The sequence below is a fragment of the Silene latifolia genome, chromosome 4 (genome assembly GCF_048544455.1).
Source record: "Silene latifolia isolate original U9 population chromosome 4, ASM4854445v1, whole genome shotgun sequence".
Classification (NCBI taxonomy): domain Eukaryota; kingdom Viridiplantae; phylum Streptophyta; class Magnoliopsida; order Caryophyllales; family Caryophyllaceae; genus Silene; species Silene latifolia.
Genome location: NC_133529.1, coordinates 58,932,657 through 58,956,540, shown reverse-complemented (window position 1 = coordinate 58,956,540; position 23,884 = coordinate 58,932,657). Strand labels below are relative to the sequence as shown.

Here is a 23,884-nt window from a genome sequence, read left to right as displayed (position 1 = left end):
CTTGGGCACGCTTTGGCGATACAACCCTCATCAACATGAATTCGGTGGATAGACATTTATCACCCACTTCCCCTACGTAACAAGGTTTGTACCCCGGTTTGGCCGAGCGCACTCCCTCACGAAATAGGATTTCATGGTTTCTAATTTTTGGTAAAGCTAAGTCTCAATTGTTTATTTAGCGAGAGGTCATGTCAATTTATTATCTATCACGTTTTAAGTGAACTAAAGCGGTGAACTACGATAATTGTAATTGACACGGTCGATAAACTCGATTTAAAATGCATGTTTAGTTATGGCGATTTAGCGATGCATGCAACATATAAATAAAATGCAAAGCATAAAAATAGAATCCTAGTATGGCCTTCCTAAAATAGTAAATCTAATAAACTATTACAAATTCGGAAACCAACTCCTTTGGTCCCTTGAACTTTGGTCTTGGCACGCATCTCGAAGTAACACCGTCTTCATGGAAACTCCGGAAAAATTACAAATAATAAATAAAATTACATAATTTCCTATTATACATTTGTAATAAAAATGAATCTATTAAATTACAAAACGGTGATACGAGATCACAATAATTACAACCGAATCGATATTCCCATACATTTCGGGTAATACCAATTAAAAACTAAGGTCATACTAAGTAAAATTACATAATTCAAAAATTATATAAAATAAAAATATGACAATCATAAATAAAATTGTTCCGGGTGTAATTCCAGAGCAGTTATTTGTTACCACCCGTGCTTGTAGAATGACGTCTTTGATTGAATCTCTCTTTCGGTCTCCTGAAACAATGAACAAACTGAGGGCTCGGCTTTGCACCGAGCGAACTCACTCCGACGCTCAAGTCAGTAAACTTAAAAGGATTAAGTCGTATGTTACTTGACGAAGTATATATTGTAGAGAGATAAGGAAGATATTACCAGATTATGAGGTGTTTAGGTTATTTTTCGGATCCTTTCCTCAATGAGGGTTGAGGAGTATTTATAGACTTTCACCTTTTGTCACGTAGTGGCCAAGTGGCCAAGTGGCTAGCAGGTGGAAAGACTGATCTACCCTCGGCCGAGGGACCCATGGCAGGCCGGCGGGCCCTGTTGACTCGCCGCCGAGGGGTCTTGGATATGAGTTCGCGGATATGTGCCCCGGCTGGCTAGTTGTACCAGCCGAGACCCAAGAGACAGGCCGACGGGCTGCGTCGGTTAGGCTGTCTAAGTCGTTGACTTGCTTGTGGATATCTTTGACCTTGCTCAATATGTTGACTCGGTCAGCGGGTGCAGAATATGCCCCATCAATTTGCCCCCAGCGTAGTCTATGCCGTGGTATGGACCTTCGATGAGTGTTGAGCGTATTCTGCGCAAGTTTGAAAAAAATTTCTGCCCCGACTTCTTCTACCTCGGCTTGGTTCTGCTTAGGCCCCCAGCGTAGTCTATGCCGTGGTATGGACCTTCGATGAGTGTTGAGCGTATTCTGCGCAAGTTTGAAAAAAATTTCTGCCCTGGCTTCTTCTACCTCGGCTTGGTTCTGCTTAGGCCATATCATATCCCCCCTCCACATGGATGTGTAATGGACATCAGATGTGGAAAAGAAAGTGGCGCTGGCCGAGACCGAGGTTGTGAGTGCCGTGTTCTTTTGATTGCCCCCAGCCGGTGCTGCCAAGCTTGGTTTCGTCAGCGGGCCGTTGGGCAAGTAGATACCAAGGAGCGTGTTTGAAAAAGATACGTCGATTGGCATTCTGTCAAAGAGCGTGTTGAAGAAGTTTCGTAACTGTTTGTCGATTGACATTCCATGGCTGCATGCTTGACATGTGTCTCGTTGCTGATTGGTTGACGCTTCATGGGCTTTGCCCTGATTGGTCGGATTGAGTGGGCTTTGCCCTATAAATGGGAGAGTTAGCCCCTGAATTTTGGCCTTCCAAATTCATTTTCTCAAAAATTTTCTTCTTTCTAGCCCTCTTTGACGAAACTTCTCTCTAGCTTTCAGAATCGTTACTTCGGCGTAGCACTTTTCTTCAAGGTAAACAAACAAATTTTCCAATCTTTTAATTGTTAAGTTTTTGTTGTGAACATGTCTTCTGCTGATGCCAGACCTAGTAACCCTGCGCCGGGGGGATCCCCGTCGCGTTTTGATGAAGAGGAGGCACTAGCCGCCATCCCGCTGAGGTCCGGGGGCCCTAGGTCTCCTTCTCCTGAGGTTGATCCTAAAGCTTTGGAGGATTGGGAGGATGATGATGATGTTGATGATGACGGTGATGATGACGGTGATGATGTTGGAAGGACTCGTCCTAATGAGGGGAGACAGTACATCATGGACCACGGCGACGCCTGTAAGGTCTGCCCTGACCGTGCTTGGACCCATAAGTTCGCCAGTTGTTCCGGTGAAACACTTTTCGAGGGCCATTTCTACTTCGGCAGGGGATACAAAATTGTTATCCCCGAGGAGGGTCGGCCGTCTGCTGTTGCCCTCCCCGGGTTGCACCGGCGTATACATCCGGCACCTGGAGTACGGGCTCCGGTTTCCGCTGAATGAATACGTTATGGCCATCATTAGAGCCATGAACGTCGCCGTGGCCCAACTGCACCCGTTGGCTATTAGGACCATAGTCGGCTTTGTCTGGCTCTGTCTCTTCAAGGGGGAGGTCCCAACGGTTAATTTATTCCGTCGGCTTCACCACCTTCGGCCGTCGTTTCCTGGTCGCGTCGGATGGTACAGCGTTCAAACGGAGCCGGGTTACGTCTCCGTTGATAAGCTTTCTTCCTGCAAGGACTGGAAAGATCGGTGGGTGTACGTTGAGGTTCCGGATGACTATCCACTGCCCCGGTCCTTCCAGCACCAAGTCAATTTGCGGTGCGAGAGTAAGGCGGAGCATGATAAATGGGTCACCCGGAGTAAGCTTAAGATGGACGCCAGCAAGGTCCCTCTTAATGCGGATGAGAAGCTGGCGATGAGGCTGTTTGAGGCGGAGAAGAACGGGGTGCCGAAGACATGGATTCCCCCGACGCAGATCATTCTTCAGGATGAGCTGCTCTGCCATGTCGGCCTCATACCGGCCCTAGCACAGGGTGAGTGGGGTCGGTGTGAGGCCCATCTCTGCTCTCAATGTTTCTGTTTTTTGAACTTTGATAGGTTGTGTTTTGGCTTATCCCTATGGGGACGGCCGTCGTATGTATTCTCCTCACTTGTAATCATTTTTAATAAAACTTGTTTTTCTTTTTTGGGCCCTCGGCTTTGGCCGGGGCTTTGATCACAATCCTTCACTTGTCTTCTTGCGTTATTAATTGAGCGCCTTTTTCGTTTTTACCTTCGGCTTGGCCGAGGCAGCTAGAATGCGTATCTCAACTGTGTTTAACGTCTTTTTCTTAAACATGTTAGCATGTTGGTCGCTTCCTCTTTCACTCTCGGTCTAGCCGAGGCGTCGGAATTGCGCTTCCCAACCGCCGTTGTGAACATGTTAGCGTATCGACCGTTGTGTCCTCTGCCAGGCCTTCGGTTGGCCGAGGCGGCTAGAGGTTACAGCGTGACAGCGTTCGTATCTGTAGACATATTGATCGCTTCCTCTGCCAGGCCTTCGGTTGGCCGAGGCGGCTAGAATTGCGTCTCAACTGTACTTATACGTTCCTATGGCATGTTGATCGCTTTCGCGAGTATCAACTGCGCTGGTAGTGACTGCCGTAGCGTCTACTTCTTGGGGTGACTGCCCGGCTTGGGCCGTGGCGTCTACCTCGATATGACTACGGAGGGGATAAACACTTTGATGGAAAACTTGGATGATTCTTTATTAGATATGAACACGCGTCGGGGTGCCAACAATTGTTTTGGTCACCTCCGCCGCTATACAAAGTATTTCCTGAGATTGTCAGTGTTCCAATGGCTCATCAAAGGCACACCCTCCATGTCCGTCAGCCGGTATGTACCCGGCCTCATTTCTTCAACCACTTTGTAGGGACCCTCCCAGTTGGCCGTCAATTTACCATAAATGTTTCCTTTGTTGGTGGCGGCCGACTTTCTTAGGACTAGATCCCCTACTTTTAAGTCCCTTTTGTGGACTCTTCGGTTGTAGGCTCTTCTCATTCGGTTTTGGTATACTGCCAAGTTGAGGCGTGCTGTATCTCGGCTTTCTTCGACCAGGTCTAGGGAGGCTCTCAGACCTTCCTCATTTTCAACCGGGTTAAAGGTGGCTGTTCTGAATGTCGGCACCGTTGCTTCGATTGGCAGGACTGCCTCGGACCCGTAGACTAAGTGGAAAGGACTGTACCCCGTTGCTTCTTTCTCCGTGGTCCGGAGGGACCACAGGACGCCGGGTAGTTCATCGGCCCATCTTCCCTTTAGGTCTTCGACTGTCTTCTTCAGACCGTTGAGGACTGTTTTGTTGGCTGCCTCCGCCTGTCCGTTGCTCTGTGGGTGGCAGACGGAGGAGTATGCAAACTTGATACCAAGTTCCTCCAACCAGCTCATTATTGTGTCACTCCAAAACTCTCGGCCGTGGTCAAATACCATGACTTGGGGTAACCCAAAACGAGTTATGACATTTTCCCAGATTACCTTTCTTACGGCCGCCGTGGTCTTGGCGGGTACCGCTACAGCTTCAACCCATTTGGTGAAGTAGTCAACGGCGACAATCAAGTACTTTCTTCCTCCGGATGCCGTTGGAAATGACCCTAGTAGATCCATCCCCCACATGCAAAAGGAAGGGGACTAAAATACGCCGCAGTCTCGGGAAGGCGCATGTATCACCGGAGCATGCATTTGACAGTTGTTGCACTTTTTGGTTTTGGCTCTGGAATCCTCAAGCATGGTGGGCCAGAAGTAGCCGGCTCGGAGAGCTTTGTGGGCTAGTGTTCTTGCCCCCATGTGATGACCACAGATGCCTTCGTGAATTTACTCTGTCGATAGCTCCGCGTCGGCTGGGCCAACACATTTCAAGAGTGGCCTTATCACGGACCTCCTGTATAATTCTCCTTCAAACACCAAGTAACTTGCTGCGATCCTCTTTATCTTCTGTGAGAGACTGCGGTCCTCCGGTAATTCATTCATCAGTTTGTACTTCATTATCGGAGTCATCCACGTCGTCTCGGCCTCTATGTCGCCCACCATGCCGACGGTCTCAGTAATGCTTTTGGCATTCCTGATGTCTACCAAAGACGGTTCGACCGACATTCTTGATGGTTGAACTGAAAGCTTTGAGAGAGCGTCGGCTCGGTTGTTCTCGCACAGGAATGCATTGTATCTGAAAATATTTCAATTTTGAAGTGTCAGCTTTTACCCTTTCCAGGTATCTTACCATCCCGTCGTCTCGAGTCTCGTACTCTCCTCTGATCTGATTAGCCACTAAACGTGAATCTGTTTTCAAAATGATGTGTTCCGCCTCGGCAGCTCTAGCTAGCTCGACTCCGGTTATCACCGCCTCGTATTCGGATTCGTTGTTCGAGGCCGAGAAGGTAAATTTCAAGGCGTACTCAAACTCGTCCCCGTTTGGGATGATGATAAGTATGCTTGGCTCTGAGCCGTTTCGTGGAGGACCCGTCGGTGTATACTTCCCATACTCCGGGGTTTTGCTCTTCTTGATATGTGCACTCGGCCAGGAAATCTGCAAGTGCCTGTCCCTTTATCGAGGGCCTCGGCTTGTATTGAATGCCGAAGCCGGATAGCTCTACTGCCCATTTGATGAGCCTGCCGGATTGCTCAAATTTTTCCAATGCTTTCTCCAATGGTTGGTCGGTTAAGACCGTCACGGGATGTGCGTCGAAGTAAGGCTTCAGTTTCCTTGCGGCAACGACGACAGCAAAGGCTGCTTTTTCAATCAGCGGGTAATTTCTTTCGGCGGGCAACAACGTATGGCTGACAAAGTAGATTGGGTGTTGCTGTTTGTCTTCTTCCCTGATGATCACAACACTGACCGTGGCCGAGGTAACTGTTATGTACAGATATAGCGTCTCCCCCAGCATCGGCCTGGACAGGGTTGGGAGAGTCTGAAGATGAGCTTTCAGTTGCTTGAAAGCTGTGCTCTGTTCCTCCCCCCAGCTGAAGTCTTTATTCCCCTTCAACACTTTGAAGAATGGGGTGCTCTTGTCGGCTGACCGAGAGATGAAACGGGCTAGGGCCGCCATCCTCCCGGTCAGCATCATAACCTCTTTTCGATTCCTCGGCTCCGGCAGGTCCAGGATTGCTTGGACTTTCTCTGGATTGGCATCAATTCCCCTGGCGCTGACAAGTACGCCGAGGAACTTACCTGCCCGGACACCGAAGTTGCATTTCATTGGGTTAAGTTTCATCTTGTATTTCCTTAGTGAACAAAATGTCTCGTGTAAATCGGCTAAGTGCTCGCTGTCAGACTTGCTTTTTACAATAGCATCGTCGACGTAAGCCTCAATGTTTCGCCCTTTTTTATTTTGGAACACTTTGTCCACCAGTCTTGTGTAAGTTGCGCCGGCGTTCTTCAAACCAAACGACATCATTTTATACATGTATGTGCCGTTAGCAGTGATGAATGCGCATTTAGGCATGTCTTCCTCGGCCATGAATACCTGATGATACCCTGAGAAGGCGTCCAGCAGGCTCAGCATAGTGTAGCCTGCCGTGGCGTCAATTAAACTATCTATTCGAGGCAAGGGTGACCCTCATTTATTGCGGAAAAGTAAACACGTAATTCTACAGAAAAACTGACAGGATATGTTTGTAATAGGTTCAATTGGGTAAAAACCTGTAATTTTTAAAACCTGAACCTGTTATAAAGATATCCAAATTGGAAGGTGTCAAACATACAAGGTCCAAAATAAATCTCATGAATGAAATATCGCTAAAGTCGCGAAACAAAGTTATACAAACCAAATATGAGAAAGGGAGACATATGTCCCTAAAATGTATGTGACATAAAAAGGGTTTAAGGGTCACAATAAAATAAAACCAGTCTAGGTCCCAAGGTTACTTTGCTCGCTAGCTCGTCCATGTACCCCATATATGCATCACCTACCTGTCATTCGCATTTTATACAAATACGAAAGCCACAGTCAGTGGGGAGTAACTCCGAGTTCTCCCAGCCACGAAATGTCATAATTAATATAACATGTAAACATAAGAGTATGAATATGAATAACACATAGCCTTAGCATATGGATGCTAGACAATTGTGCTTATCATGTGAACAACAATATAACAACACATAGTCCTAGCATGTGAATACTAGACCGACTCATACTACACTATCATGTGAATCATATAACATCCAGGAATCCAAACTCTATCAACCATAGCCGGCTTGCATCTCACCTTCTATGATTCATAGAATCATCAAACAAGAAAGGGCAATATATCAAAGACAGGCATAAGTTCTTAGCACCGTCAATAGTCACTCTGTAACTCGAGTCTATACCACGAGGTAGGGAAGGTAATCGAACCGGTGTCTTGGCTCAGCGGTTAATATTAATAAAACATGGCCAAGACACAACACAACTCTAGCCTAAAATCTCACAAGAGACCTAGACATGCGGATACACACCACCGCACCCAAGACCCACAATTTTTCTAAAACAAAGTGAGTACCCTAAGGAGTCCACCAAAGGGTTGGCTAGTACTTAAGCTGACCACTTACTATCAAAATAAGTAACGAGGTCATGCCCCAACTTGGATATAAATCCACTAGTCAGGAACACAAAGGCTATCAAGCAGTGAACATATACTCGTCAAAGACTATAAAGACCTATCTATGATGAAGGCCGAAATACTCACCTAAGACCTAGTCCCAGCTAGTCCCAGCTTGAATACTTTAGCCCACACCACACAAGACAAATAGGACACCCACTTAACCAACAGAGGACAAAGAGTCCAACTTACCAACATAAATGCTAACCTTCTATCATGTGAAAAGCTATATAAATGTCTATTCAGCAGACAATCCAACAATATCTACAATATCAATAATAATCCAAATTCCAGCTAATCGTTAATCTCATAATTTATGAGAACAGGCTAAAATGGCAACAAGGCAAGAAGACTCAAGTATAAGGCAACCAATTCATCCAACAACCAACATGTGAAATGATAATTACAAATATCAAGGCATAACATAAAATTTCCAATAACAACCAATCTCACCTCAAAGACAAACCCTCGACCCGAGTCCCGCGACGGGTCATCGGTCAAATCGAGGCTGACTGGTTTAAACCTAGCTTGACCAAACTCGTTCGGTCAATCTGGCCCAGCTCAGAGTCTTGGCCTACTTTGGCCCAAATCACAAAATTTATCACTATATAATTCTTATGCTATTTCTAATTTCTATCATGTGAAAAACGAAAGTAACACATTATCAATCACCTAAACACTTAACAAACAACAGGCACAACATTAACTACTAATGTGACATTAATTCGTCGAGTAACTCGGAATAGTTACCTTAAGCTAGCAAAGAGACAAGCAATAAACTTGAGAAAGCTTCTAAAACCCAAAATTACTCTTCATCTTCAACCACATATGAGTCACCTAAAATAATTATGTGAAGGGACGATATTAACGAATTATCGTAATATAAAATACGAGATGTAAATTAATTTAATTATATTTTAAATAAACCTAACTAGCGTCAAAACAATATATAGATACGGCCCAAACGTTATTATGGCAACCTCAAACTCGGCTTAAAGGCCCATAACTCAGTACTGTTAACAATTCAAATATAATACAAACTATAATTTGATCTTAAACCACTGGAAGCGCATCTCTTAGATTCTCTAAGACAATCGTATACTGAAGCTTAAATTAATAACTATGCTTATGATTGTTGTACCATCATTATTCTAAAATAGGAGATTAACTAAATAGATCAAGTCTTATTCTTTATCTAACTTTGCCATGTCAACATACTAAACCCACAAACACTTATTATTCCAACTCCTTCTAATTCCATAATATAATATACTATCTCGACCCAATAATTAACAAATGCTCAACTCAACTCACTACTCCGTCTAACTCATTACTCCGTCTCATAATATAATACTCCATAGTAACCAGATTTCCATCTCAATTTCAATATCGATATCGTCAAAGGTTCAAAGAACCGTGCTCAACATTTAGAGTAAAATTCTAAGCTACTCACCCACGAGTCGATGACTAAGGAAACAACAATAAGGGTACAATACGGTAGTCCATACACAATCTTAACTCCCAGGTCAAGTACTCAATTATCATTTAGTAAATTCACCAAAGCCCACTATCATGCTTTCAATTATTGCATTTGTAAAGTGCCTCACAACCAGGAGTAATTATCCATGTAACAATCTGTATTACACTACCACAAGCAGGAGAGATCACCTACATACAAATCCGTACTACTTTATGACGAACACAAATTCACCATTCAACACAGGCCAATCCTTCGATAATTATACCAAACTCTCGTGCAATCCAACACACTAATTATAAACCCATCTCACAAGCTAATAAAATTAAGACTAGAGACATAAATTAGTAGTACTCATAAAATTATACTATAACAATTAATCAATATTACCATCCAATGACAATTAATTGCACTTATACATACAACCCCGAACAATAATATTAATAATAGGATCGGTAGAATCGTGTTACCTTAAACGCCCCTTATTCTTCGAATAAATGGTCCACAAGGCACGAGCCTCACCCCGGGTCTTCGAATCCTTCATAAAAGGGCAAGAAAACGGAATAAAGAAGCTAAAAGACGACACTTTTATAAGACGGCGAAAGACGAAACCACTACAAAAAGGAGACTTTCTTACCTTAAAAGGAGGAGGAAGGAAAGGGGAAGAGAATGGTACAAAAATTATCGAATTTGGTTGAGAATGGAGGCGGGATCTGAGGTTTTAAGGTCTGTAAAAATGGTGGACGATTGAAGGTTAGCTGCTGTTGTTGTTTTTGGTTTGTTGTCCGTCCTTTCGAAAGGAAGAAAGGAAATGAAGGGGGTGGGGACGGGTCAACAACAACAACATAATATTAGTAATAATAAATATAATAATAATAATAATGAGACACCAACTAGCTTGCTAGCTATTAATTATACGTACGTTACTTCATCGTTAAGTAATTTCGTTCGTTTTTAAAACCGTCTCGAGTTAATAAAAATCGGTTTTTAGTAAAAGTTTCAGTAATAAAACGGAATTAATAATAAATAAATTTAATGAGTGAAAATAAAATAAACTCAGCTAGTTAACGGAAATAATACGATATCAGCTTGAATCGGAATTATTAGCGATTTTTACGAAACTAACGGATATTAATAAAAATTGCTAATTTAGTGAAATAAGCTCAAAATAGCTAATTGGACGGTTTTGTTCCCAAAATCCATCTCGGGTTCACTTAAAACAACTTTCATAAGGACTCGTAAAGAAACGGAAATTATTAAATAAACAAACTTGAACTAACTTCAATAAACTTGAACTAACTTTCAATAAACTTATTAATGATTATTAAAATTAACGTATCGAATTATGATTAAATTAATTAATTAGCTAAGCATATATATATATATAAATCGTTAAATGATGTAATTAAATTCAAAATAGCAATTAAAAGAATTTTATCCAACTTAATAAAATACGGGGTGTTACAATCACCCCATCTTTTAAAAAGTTTCGTCCTCGAAACTTGAAAGTATAAATGGAAGGTTATGAAAATAAAACTGAAATTGGAATCGGTAACCAAAACATTTTAAAGTTTATTTATCGTAAGAATCAAAATTCTTTCAAAAGTTTCAAATAAAATTTTCCGACAGAACCTGATTCTCATCAAGGGAACGAAAGTGTTCTCGTTACGTATTCAAGAACATCACATTCCAAATCAAAGATAAGGTCAAAAGGCAAATCATTTGTAAAAATCAAAAATCAAAATACCTTCAAAAACATTAATGAAGAGTTTTCAAAAATATAAGTCTCATTCATGGAACGGAATTGCTCTTGTCGTGCACACAAGAACGCTAACTTTCCAAGTCAGAGACAAATTTAAAACAAAAACTATTCGCCGACAATCGTAGAACATGTTATCAAACGTTTCCAATAACTAGTTCTAACATCCGATCAACGTTAAAATCAAAATAAGAGAAAGGTAATCTACTCAAATTTTCTTTTGCAAAAAGCCAAAATAGAAATAAAGGTTTCACCTTTAAACTAAAAGGGGAGTTAAATTCCTCAAATATAATATTAAACTTTGACAAAGGAATCATAATTAGATCAAAGTGAATAGAAATTGGATAAAATTTAAAGAAATTTCGGGTTTAGCGATTAAAATCATGATAGAGAAGTCTATATTCAAGGAACAAATATGGGATTAAATCAAATTTTCATTTTCAAATCTTTAAAAATAGGTTAGGTTTGCAGAAGTGACATAAACTTTTAACAACGAAATGAAATTGGTAGCTTGAAAGTTTAGAAATTGTATCAAAAAGGAAAGTAACTTAGATAGCATAAAAACAAAGTATGTTAAGAGAGCTCAAACTTAACCAACAAGAGAGCTATAATGACTTTCCTAGGGATAAGAACTGAAGTCAAATTTACAAGGATGTCAAAGATAGAGTTTCACAAGATACGAGTGTCAAACTTAAAGGAGGAGCAAGATGAAGCGAGGAAAGGAGGTATGAACGGTAACGCTTGTGATCGAGGAGAAAGGGAAATTAGACAACAAGGAAACGGCAGATACTCAAATCTCAAACAACAAAGCCAAGTTCTATAACTTTAGTAACATAGGCAACTCACTCTTAACACACATAATTCCACCTATCACTTATACTCACATTACCAAGGGGCTAGGTATAAGAATCCCCAAGTACGTCTCACCACACTACCTAAGTCCTTCCAATATCACAACTTCTCAAAACCGGGGTTATAGGTCAACCAGAAACAACTCCACAAGCCAAATTATCCAACCAAGGTTAACACCCCACAAAAGAAAGAGAACTATCTAAAAGGCGTTAAGGGAGGATTAGCAAGGGTGAAAGGACAAGTTGGGAGGATACAAATGTAACTTCCTAGGAAGAAGAATAGAGTGTTTAGAAGAAGGATAGGCACCAAGAGATTAAGAATAAGGCGAGATACAAAAAGAACGAGAAACATCTTCAAGGAAGTAGAAGCATTCTTCAAAGGTTGAACAAATCTTCAATCCTCAGCAAAAGGCAAGAGGCACTAAATCTTGATCTTCTTAAAATATAAGTGTCCTTTCAATGGAATGGAGATACTCTTGGCGATCACTCAAGAACATCAATATTCCAATTCAAAGACATAAAAATACATTTTTACACCAACAAATGATAAAACTAATTATCAGACGTCTCCAATAACAAGCTTTAACACTAATTGACGTTAAAACCAGTGAAAAACATTAAAATATTTTCAAAACCTTTAGTTCAAATTTTTTTTATAATAAAGGTAATAACTCTATTAGCTATAGATAAGCTCACGGTCATTGATCTAAGAACGCAACAATTATTAAATGACAATCACAAACAGGTTAGTACCTAACAAGGAGCAAACACAAAGAGACTACAACATAAGATCCTAAATCTACCCATCCTACCCGTCTCTCAAGTTTATTATTTTAAGGTCAAGTTATTTATAGTAGGGTGCACAAACGTGCGCCGGGAGCAAATATGCTCTGATACCAACTCTGACACCCTCATTTATTGCGGAAAAGTAAACACGTAATTCTACAGAAAAACTGACAGGATATGTTTGTAATAGGTTCAATTGGGTAAAAACCTGTAATTTTTAAAACCTGAACCTGTTATAAAGATATCCAAATTGGAAGGTGTCAAACATACAAGGTCCAAAATAAATCTCATGAATGAAATATCGCTAAAGTCGCGAAACAAAGTTATACAAACCAAATATGAGAAAGGGAGACATATGTCCCTAAAATGTATGTGACATAAAAAGGGTTTAAGGGTCACAATAAAATAAAACCAGTCTAGGTCCCAAGGTTACTTTGCTCGCTAGCTCGTCCATGTACCCCATATATGCATCACCTACATCATTCGCATTTTATACAAATACGAAAGCCACGGTCGATGGGGAGTAACTCCGAGTTCTCCCAGACACGAAATGTCATAATTAATATAACATGTAAACATAAGAATATGAATATGAATAACACATAGCCTTAGCATATGGATGCTAGACAATTGTGCTTATCATGTGAACAACAATATAACAACACATAGTCCTAGCATGTGAATACTAGACCGACTCATACTACACTATCATGTGAATCATATAACATCCAGGAATCCAAACTCTATCAACCATAGCCGGCTTGCATCTCACCTTCTATGATTCATAGAATCATCAAACAAGAAAGGGCAATATATCAAAGACAGGCATAAGTTCTTAGCACCGTCAATAGTCACTCAGAATCTCGAGTCTATACCACGAGGTAGGGAAGGTAATCGAACCGGTGTCTTGGCTCGGTTAATATTAATAAAACATGGCCAAGACACAACACAACCCTAGCCTAAAATCACAGAGACCTAGACATGCGGATACACACCACCGCACCCAAGACCCACAATTTTTCTAAAACAAAGTGAGTACCCTAAGGAGTCCACCAAAGGGTTGGCTAGTACTTAAGTTGACCACTTACTATCAAAATAAGTAACGAGGTCATGCCCCAACTTGGATATAAATCCACTAGTCGGAACACAAAGGCTATCAAGCAAAGAACATATACTCGTAAAAGACTATAAAGACCTATCTATGATGAAGGCCGAAATACTCACCTAAGACCTAGTCCCAGCTAGTCCCAGCTTGAATACTTTAGCCCACACCACACAAGACAAATAGGACACCCACTTAACCAACAGAGGACAAAGAGTCCAACTTACCAACATAAATGCTAACCTTCTATCATGTGAAAAGCTATATAAATGTCTATTCAGCAGACAATCCAACAATATCTACAATATCAATAATAATCCAAATTCCAGCTAACCGTTAATCTCATAATTTATGAGAACAAGCTAAAATGGCAACAAGGCAAGAAGACTCAAGTATAAGGCAACCAATTCATCCAACAACCAACATGTGAAATGATAATTACAAATATCAAGGCATAACATAAAATTTCCAATAACAACCAATCTCACCTCAAAGACAAACCCTCGACCCGAGTCCCGCGACGGGTCATCGGTCAAATCGAGGTCGATCGGTTTAAACCTAGCTTGACCAAACTCGTTCGGTCAATCCGCCCACTTCAGTCTTGGCCTACTTTGGCCCAAATCACAAAATTTATCACTATATAATTCTTATGCTATTTCTAATTTCTATCATGTGAAAAACGAAAGTAACACATTATCAATCACCTAAACACTTAACAAACAACAGGCACAACATTAACTACTAATGTGACATTAATTCGTCGAGTAACTCGGAATAGTTACCTTAAGCTAGCAAAGAGACAAGCAATAAACTTGAGAAAGCTTCTAAAACCCAAAATTACTCTTCATCTTCAACCACATATGAGTCACCTAAAATAATTATGTGAAGGGACGATATTAACGAATTATCGTAATATAAAATACGAGATGTAAATTAATTTAATTATATTTTAAATAAACCTAACTAGCGTCAAAACAATATATAGATACGGCCCAAACGTTATTATGGCAACCTCAAACTCGGCTTAAAGGCCCATAACTCAGTACTGTTAACAATTCAAATATAATACAAACTATAATTTGATCTTAAACCACTGGAAGCGCATCTCTTAGATTCTCTAAGACAATCGTATACTGAAGCTTAAATTAATAACTATGCTTATGATTGTTATACCATCATTATTCTAAAATAGGAGATTAACTAAATAGATCAAGTCTTATTCTTTATCTAACTTTGCCATGTCAACATACTAAACCCACAAACACTTATTATTCCAACTCCTTCTAATTCCATAATATAATATACTATCTCGACCCAATAATTAACAAATGCTCAACTCAACTCACTACTCCGTCTAACTCATTACTCCGTCTCATAATATAATACTCCATAGTAACCAGATTTCCATCTCAATTTCAATATCGATATCGTCAAAGGTTCAAAGAACCGTGCTCAACATTTAGAGTAAAATTCTAAGCTACTCACCCACGAGTCGATGACTAAGGAAACAACAATAAGGGTACAATACGGTAGTCCATACACAATCTTAACTCCCGTGTCAAGTACTCAATTATCATTTAGTAAATTCACCAAAGCCCACTATCATGCTTTCAATTATTGCATTTGTAAAGTGCCTCACAACCAGGAGTAATTATCCATGTAACAATCAGATTACACTACCACAAGCAGGAGAGATCACCTACATACAAATCCGTACTACTTTATGACGAACACAAATTCACCATTCAACACAGGCCAATCCTTCGATAATTATACCAAACTCTCGTGCAATCCAACACACTAATTATAAACCCATCTCACAAGCTAATAAAATTAAGACTAGAGACATAAATTAGTAGTACTCATAAAATTATACTATAACAATTAATCAATATTACCATCCAATGACAATTAATTGCACTTATACATACAACCCCGAACAATAATATTAATAATAGGATCGGTAGAATCGTGTTACCTTAAACGCCCCTTATTCTTGAATAAATGGTCCACAAGGCACGAGCCTCACCCCAGGTCTTCGAATCCTTCATAAAAGGGCAAGAAAACGGAATAAAGAAGCTAAAAGACGACACTTTTATAAGACGGCGAAAGACGAAACCACTACAAAAAGGAGACTTTCTTACCTTAAAAGGAGGAGGAAGGAAAGGGGAAGAGAATGGTACAAAAATTATCGAATTTGGTTGAGAATGGAGGCGGGATCCGAGGTTTTAAGGTCTCAGAAAAATGGTGGACGATTGAAGGTTAGCTGCTGTTGTTGTTTTTGGTTTGTTGTCCGTCCTTTCGAAAGGAAGAAAGGAAATGAAGGGGGTGGGGACGGGTCAACAACAACAACATAATATTAGTAATAATAAATATAATAATAATAATAATGAGACACCAACTAGCTTGCTAGCTATTAATTATACGTACGTTACTTCATCGTTAAGTAATTTCGTTCGTTTTTAAAACCGTCTCGAGTTAATAAAAATCGGTTTTTAGTAAAAGTTTCAGTAATAAAACGGAATTAATAATAAATAAATTTAATGAGTGAAAATAAAATAAACTCAGCTAGTTAACGGAAATAATACGATATCAGCTTGAATCGGAATTATTAGCGATTTTTACGAAACTAACGGATATTAATAAAAATTGCTAATTTAGTGAAATAAGCTCAAAATAGCTAATTGGACGGTTTTGTTCCCAAAATCCATCTCGGGTTCACTTAAAACAACTTTCATAAGGACTCGTAAAGAAACGGAAATTATTAAATAAACAAACTCGAACTAACTTCAATAAACTTGAACTAACTTTCAATAAACTTATTAATGATTATTAAAATTAACGTATCGAATTATGATTAAATTAATTAATTAGCTAAGCATATATATATAAATCGTTAAATGATGTAATTAAATTCAAAATAGCAATTAAAAGAATTTTATCCAACTTAATAAAATACGGGGTGTTACAATATCAATCTTTGGGGCACGCTTTATTAAGATTGGTAAAATCTACACACATCCTCCACGCCCCCGATGACTTCCTCACCATTACAACATTAGCTAACCACTCAGGATAAGTACAAGGCATGATAAAGCCCGCCGCTAGTAATTTATCTACCTCGGCTTTGATGGCCTCATCCTTCTCGGCTGAGGAGTTCCTCATCCTTTGCTTGACAGGGCGAGCGGTGGGGAGTACGTTCAGCTTGTGAACAATTACCTCCCGGCTCACGCCTGGCATCTCGGCCGCTGAGTAGGCGAAGACGTCTTTGTTCTTCCTCAGCAGGTCTAGGAGAGCGGCCCTGAATTTTGGCTCCAGGTTGACACCGACAGTTACGGTGCGCCCTGGGTCAATTTTCACTTCTTCGGTCTCGACTCCTTCGACCATGCCGACAGTTGCATCCATGAGGTCGCCCTCCTGCTGTAAGGATGGCATCTTCCCCTTCTCTGACTTCTTTTCCACTTTGAGGGATTGCATGTTGCACCCTCTGGCAGATATCTGGACGTTGACCACCTCGTCCTTCTCGTCCTTTGAGACGAGCTTATGCGCTTCCCCCCGGTCCGAGACATACATCAGTGTCAGGGCCCGGATGGAAATCACTGCATCGGCCTCGCTCAGAGTGACGCGGCCTATGAGAACGTTGTAGGCGGACGAGCCGTCAATGACCACGAACTCAGCTAGGACATTCTTAGCCGCATTCCCCTCGCCGAACATCACCGGCGGTCCGACCCCCGGGGTACCAGGCGGCCGGAAAAATCAGATAACGGATTGGTGCAGGGGCTCAAGTCTTCAACCTTTAGACCGAGGTTGAGAAAGCACTCCCTGAACATGATGTTCGTGTAGGCGCCTGTGTCAATCAGGCACCTCTTGACCAGGTGGTTGGCTATGTCCAAGTGGACTACAAGTGGGTCGCTGTGAAGGACGATGACTCCCTCGTAGTCCTTCTTTCCAATAGTCATATCGGGGACGTTGGAAGCGGGGATCGCTGTTTTGGGCACAAAGTTGATGGCCTGATACAGCTCGTTCAGGTGCCGTTTGTGCCCATGAGCGGACCCACCGTTCTCGTTGCCCCCGATGACAACATGGATTACTCCTATCCGTTCAAAGACGGATTTCTTATTTGAGCCGCCAGCATCAGTCTTTTGGCCTTTGGCGACATATTTGCCGAGGCTCCCCTTCCGGATCAGCTCTTTCAATGGCATTCTTCGAGATGCCGTGCAGTTGTCGATTAAGTGTCCTGTGGCCGTGGTACTCACAAGATCTTGGCTCGTGTCACCGTCCCCCCTCGGCCTGGGAGGCCTTTCCCACTTCTGACCCTCGTTCTTGCTCAGGGCGAAGACCTCGGCAGCAGATACAACCAGGGGGGTGTGATCATTGTACCGCTTTTGGTTGTATATGGGTTATGTTAAGTTTGCATGGCGGGGCAATTTCGATCAGATGCTGATGATGAATGTTTTTTGATGATGTTTTGTCTTTTGATGATGAACATGGTGCATGCAACAGGTAGATCCGGTGATGGTATTGTCATCAGATTAGTGATGCTTTCAGTCTTATTTTCAATTGCATGGTAAATCGCTTGTATATAGTTAATGTAATTGGATGATATTATCTACTTATTGTAATCGGATGATATTATCTAGTTAATGTAATCGGATAGTTTTCAGTTCATCAGTTGCTTGCATCTTCAATTTTCGTATTACAATCACTTTAATTTCCGTCGTCTGATTGTTTTAATTTCCGTCATTCACCCCCTTCAATTTCGATTAGGGTTTACACCATTCACCCCCTTCAATTTCACGGATTGATACGTATTCATCCGTATCATAATTATTTTAAGTTCTTTATTTTCCGTCTTATAATCCTTTTAATTTCAGTCTTGTAATAGTTTTAATTTCCGTCATTCACCCCCTTCAATTCCGATTAGGGTTTACACAATTAAACCTCTTCAATTTCAGGGACTGATACGAATTCATCGTATCCCGTATCGTATTTATTTTAAGTTCTTTATTTTCCGTCTTATATTCGGATTAATCAGGTTCCGTCTCGTAATCGTTTTTATTTCATTCAAAAATTAAGTCAAATTAGTGTATTATATATTTGACATGTGTTAAAGGTTGAGTATGGAGATGAACTAAATGATTATGTCTCCAGGAAATTTGTGTCAATGGACTCAAATGTTAAGAAATGAACTAGTTAATGAATTTCCATCAGTTTGCATGCAAATTTCAGCGACATTAATTCGTCAAACATTTGCATATCGTTTCAAATTCATGTCGGATGGCGTTTTATTCAGTCGTTTGAAAGATTAATAAGTCCCATGCAAAAAAATGTCAAATCAGTGAATAATAATTACACTCAATTGCTTGTTCAACTAGATGGAGTACAAGGTTGTCCATAGTAAGATGCATGCATGCAATCAGTTGTAGCTTAGTGGAAAAGGCATGTCAGCATTCCCATGAGGTTGCGGGATCAAGGCTCATCAGCCCCTATTTTATTTCCTATTTTTTTCCATTCTTCCCTTTCATTTTTTTTTGCGCCCAAAATATTGCTCACACATTTAACAAACGTAAATAATTTAATAAAATAGCTTTGAAAATCAAACATTAAACGAGCCAAACAGGCCAATAACAAACGTAAAAGAACACGAGCCAAAGAGTCCAATAACAAACGTAAAAAAACACACATTTAAAAGACTATTCAGTATCTAAAACATAAATCTACTGAGTGTTTCGAGGTGTATTCAAATTAACCCTTCTTCGACGTGGAGTTGATTGTGAAGGACCTGCATCATAGTCGACATTTAAAGGCCTCCTTACCGTCGTTTGCCTTGGCCGCGAACCTCTACCTGCCCCTCTTTTATCAACCGGGTCTCTCAAAGCGCCTTCTGTAGGAGGAGGTGCGTTCCTTATCATGTGGCGTTGGTTGTTCTCCTTAGATTGTAATCTCCTTTTACCCCAGACCTTTGTTACATCAGAGCCTACGCCAATAGCGTTCAAATTTGCAATACCCACATGTGCCTCTAAAGCCTTCACAATCTTCGCTGATTCCGCCTCATATAAGGCGTACGCCTCATCGTCATGTAATGCCATCCTATAAATGTAGTCGTTCTTCAGCGTTATGGCAAGAGCTCGGCTAATTCGTTCATCGACAGCGGGATTGTAGTACCCTACTTGAAGATGCTCATAACCCCGAACCAAATCCTTCCGCCATTGATTCAGAATGTACTTATCGGGAATAAATTGAACTTTCTTGATCTGTAGTACACGAATAATATGCCTGCATAATATTCCTCTAAATTCGAAAAGTTTACAAGTACAAGTAAACTCACCGAAGTCCAATTGAGCCTGAACAACGTATTTTTTCTCTCTCCGGTACCCAAACGGTGTTTTCACCTCATCCCTTACATTATACAAACAGAAACCACCAATGTTAAAATCAGCCTCGGCATTGGTGTGTATAAGACCGTACACCTCAGCTTGCACCTCTCTGAACATGGAATTGGTATAAGCCCTTTGGAAGACCTCCTCAGCTATGACGGTCTTATTATATGAACATGGTTTTTCATGACTAGCATAGTTCAATTGTAGCTCATGCTCGACTTTCATACGTAGGGCATTATCATAACTCTGGAGGAAGTTGGTCAACGTAGTTTCAACGTTGACGTAGTTCTTGAAAAATCTGTTAAATGTTCACTTCTTTGCGTACTTGACATACCTGCACAAAAAGTGTCCCTCCAATACAATGGAGCCCATGAATGTCGGTTATCAAAAGCATACATGATCCAATTATTTTTTTTAAGATTATATTTAGTGACCATATGATGCCATGCCTCCTCAAAATCATCGCTATCTGCACTATCATCAATAATTTTCCGAAGGTCAGTATTAATTTCTTGATACCTTGTAAGCTTGCCCAGATTCTTTGTCGCGTTTCTCAAAATGTGCCAAAGACACAAACGGTGTTTACTATTAGGAAATACGTCTTTCACGGCCTTACCGATCCCCTTGCATTGATCAGATAGTATAACTGATGGTGCTCTACCCATACAGTCTAACCATCTCCGAAAAACCCAAGTAAAGCTCTCCGCATCTTTATGTGAAATCAAAGCGGAAGCAAGTACAACTGAACTACCGTGATGATTTACGCCAACAAACGGAGTAAACGACATTTTGTACCTGCAATTTAAACAAAAGTATTTCAATTTCATGCAAAAGCAGACCCTAACTCGATTAATACCAATTTTCAGACCGTAATTAGCCGACCCTAACCTAGCGCATGATTAATATACATTCTAATCAATCTTATATTAGGTCATTGTTGGAAAAGAATAAGTGAGCAAATTCATTTGCTAAATTAATCATCAAAATACGTAAAAAAATCTTTCCCCAATTTTTTTCAGTCATGCTTAAAAATCCTACATCCATTAAGTGCACAGCTGATAGAAATCCTACATTCATTAACTAATAATGTTAGGGTTCGATGGTGTTACCTGTTAACACAAAACGTAGCATCGTATGAGAATACATCACCAAATGACTTGGCCATTGCTCTACACCGTCCATCGGCCCATAAAACGTTCAGTAGTTTGCCCTCAATATCTGGTTCTATGGCATAATAAAAATCGGGATCAAGTTCTTTAAGCTTAATAAATTTCGCTTCCAAAGTCGCAGCATCGCCGTTTATTCGACTTCGTCTTCGTTCAAGATTAATCAGGTTCCTTACATCACTCTGATTGACGCGTAAATTAGAGTGACCACCCGCTTCTCTAACTAAACTGTTAAAATTTTGCGCAATGGAAATACCCGCGACATCATTCATTAAAGCTCGCCTTTTGAAATATTCGTCAAGCAGCCTGTAACTAACCATGTGACGCGCCATTTCAGGCTTCAGTTCATGATTGTGCGTCAATGTTGCGACATTGATGACGATGAAATCGTCTTTTAATGATGCATCAATGGCGAATTTACATTTTTCAAAGTTTACTATGTCATGAAACCCGTTCTTTTTACTCGGCTCCGCCCCCCCATGTGCAACACAACCTTATTCTACTCATCATGTAGAAACGAGGTTGGTTCTTCCCCGTTCCATGACGCTTCACACCCCTATCAACGTACTTCTTCAGTAGTTTATCAACCCTAATAAACAGTTGAAAGGCGTTCTTATACGCATATAAAAAACAATATGCGGCAAACTCGTCACCATTCTCGAATGACATTCCTTTAGCTGGTGGATTAACTTCCAAAGAATCAGCATTACCCCCACTGTTTAACATATTACCAACCTTTTGCACGAACCCCCCATCGATAATTGCAGGTTCATCGTCCAAAGCATCGTCATTGACAGCATCGTCATTAACAACATCGTCATTCACAAAATCGTCATTGACAGCTTCGTCATTGAAAGCATCGTCATTGACAAAATGGTCATTCACCGCATCGTCATTGACAAAATGGTCATTCACAACATCGTCATTGACAAAATGGTCATTCACAGGATCGTCATTCACAAAATGGTCATTCACAGGATCATCATTGACAAAATCGTCGTTGACAGCATGCTCATCAAAATTTTCGTTCAATAAATCTTCTTCACTACATGAACTACCACTTTCTTCGTCCCAAGGTTCATTGAGATCAAACACCATTATATTTCAATATAATTTCACTTTTTTTCTTTTCTAATTGAGTTTATGTTTTAAGATTAAAAGAAAATTTGAAAAAAAAAGGAATATAATTAACAAAATATAATTAACAAAATATAATTAACAAAATTAAGGCATATTTTCGAAAAAAATAAAATCTTAACAATATTTTGGAATAAAATCTTAACAAAAATATAATCAGAAATCAAGCAAATTTTTTTTTAAAAAGGAACGTTTTAATTATGGAATGAAATCTTAACAACTTTCACATTTTTTCGAAAAAAATATCCTTAACAATACTGATTAATATTTCACACTTACTATAATAAAATGAAATGTAGTAGAATAGATGTGCTGATACCCCCGCTTACTTGGTTACTAGCCTCTTCGCAAAAACTATGTCGCTTCTATGTCAACCCGTGTTCGAACCTTAACAGCAACACATTTTTTAAAAAAAAAATTTGGCCATGAATTATACAATATCTAAGCTAATTCGAATTAGGGTTCTTAATTAATTGATTCTAATGGATTGATCAAGAATAGACAAATAAATTTGAATATAATTTTCATTAATTAATTGATTAAGTTTTGATTAAGATTTGATTGAATTTAATCGTATTGATGATATATATTATTTTTTGATTCGATTTAATAAAGTTTTCGATTGAATTCATGAAGTTTGTCTAATTGATCATGATCTACATTAATTTATGATTCGATTTAATCAAGTTTTTGATCAGAAAGTTTGCCATCGAATTTAATCAACATTGATTGATCATGAACTTCTAATCATATAAAATTAGGGCTAATCAATTGATGATCAATCATGATCTTCATAAAGTTTGCCATCGAATTTAATCAACATTGATTGATCAACAATTAAAAACAAAAAAATATGGAATAAAAATGAAATAAAATTTCGAAAAATATATTTGCTTTATTGATTAAAATTGATTAAAACATTCCAAAAATAAACTAACTACATGGCTCTGTTTGGTAAATGGCATATTGGCCAAATTTCAGCATATTGGAGATGTTTAGCATGTTTGACTTACGAATATGCTATTTAGAGCGTTTGGTTAATGGCATATTGAAATAGCATATTGGGGTCCAATATGCTATTTTGCAATATGCTGCTCCTACTAGCATATTGGGTTAGCGGATTAGAAAAGAAAAAAAATGTCTTCTTTACCCCCCTTAAAAATTACTAACCTTCCTTTTTTATATTAATAAATAATTTGTTCGTATTCTTATTGTCATTTTACAAAGAATCCAAACAATCTGCTAATCTAAAACTGTCAATTATCAAACACCTCCAAAAAAATTATGCTAAATAAATCTGCTAGTCAAACCGTTAAATCATTCTGCTAGTCAAATCTGCTCTCTAAATCTTCTTCTGCTAATATTAATCCGCTGTTTACCAAACAGGGCCCATATAGTTAACAAGTTAACCACAATTGTTAAATTACTAACCTAACCTTAGTCTAACTAATCTAGGTTAACTATAGTTTGCCACGTGTCAAGCTGTTATTGGCTGTGTATGAAATTTGCCATACACATTGTGTATGTGTAGCATCTTCCCACAATTTAGAAAAACCTCTATTTGATACATCGAACTCTAACGGTC

General features: G+C 39.7%; 1 protein-coding gene and 1 long non-coding RNA gene across 3 annotated transcripts; both read right to left on the bottom strand.

The window, feature by feature from the left end:
- Positions 1 to 6,640: 6,640 nt before the first annotated feature.
- On the bottom strand, positions 6,641 to 9,935 carry LOC141652251 (uncharacterized). Of its 2 annotated transcripts, XR_012547077.1 has the most exons (4): positions 9,756 to 9,935; positions 9,589 to 9,656; positions 8,392 to 8,478; positions 6,641 to 6,973 (listed from the first exon to the last, which is right to left on the bottom strand). It is a non-coding gene; the product is annotated as an uncharacterized LOC141652251 (long non-coding RNA). The 2 variants fall into 2 exon arrangements; XR_012547078.1 differs by lacking the exon at positions 8,392 to 8,478.
- A 9,398-nt stretch (positions 9,936 to 19,333) lies between these two features.
- Positions 19,334 to 21,494, bottom strand: LOC141651552 (protein FAR1-RELATED SEQUENCE 6-like). The gene is made up of 3 exons (XM_074459257.1): positions 21,106 to 21,494; positions 20,393 to 20,791; positions 19,334 to 20,294 (listed from the first exon to the last, which is right to left on the bottom strand). The coding sequence occupies exons 1-3, from the start codon at positions 21,492 to 21,494 to the stop codon at positions 19,334 to 19,336; spliced, it is 1,749 nt and encodes a 582-aa protein (XP_074315358.1).
- Between the last annotated feature and the right edge of the window lie 2,390 nt (positions 21,495 to 23,884).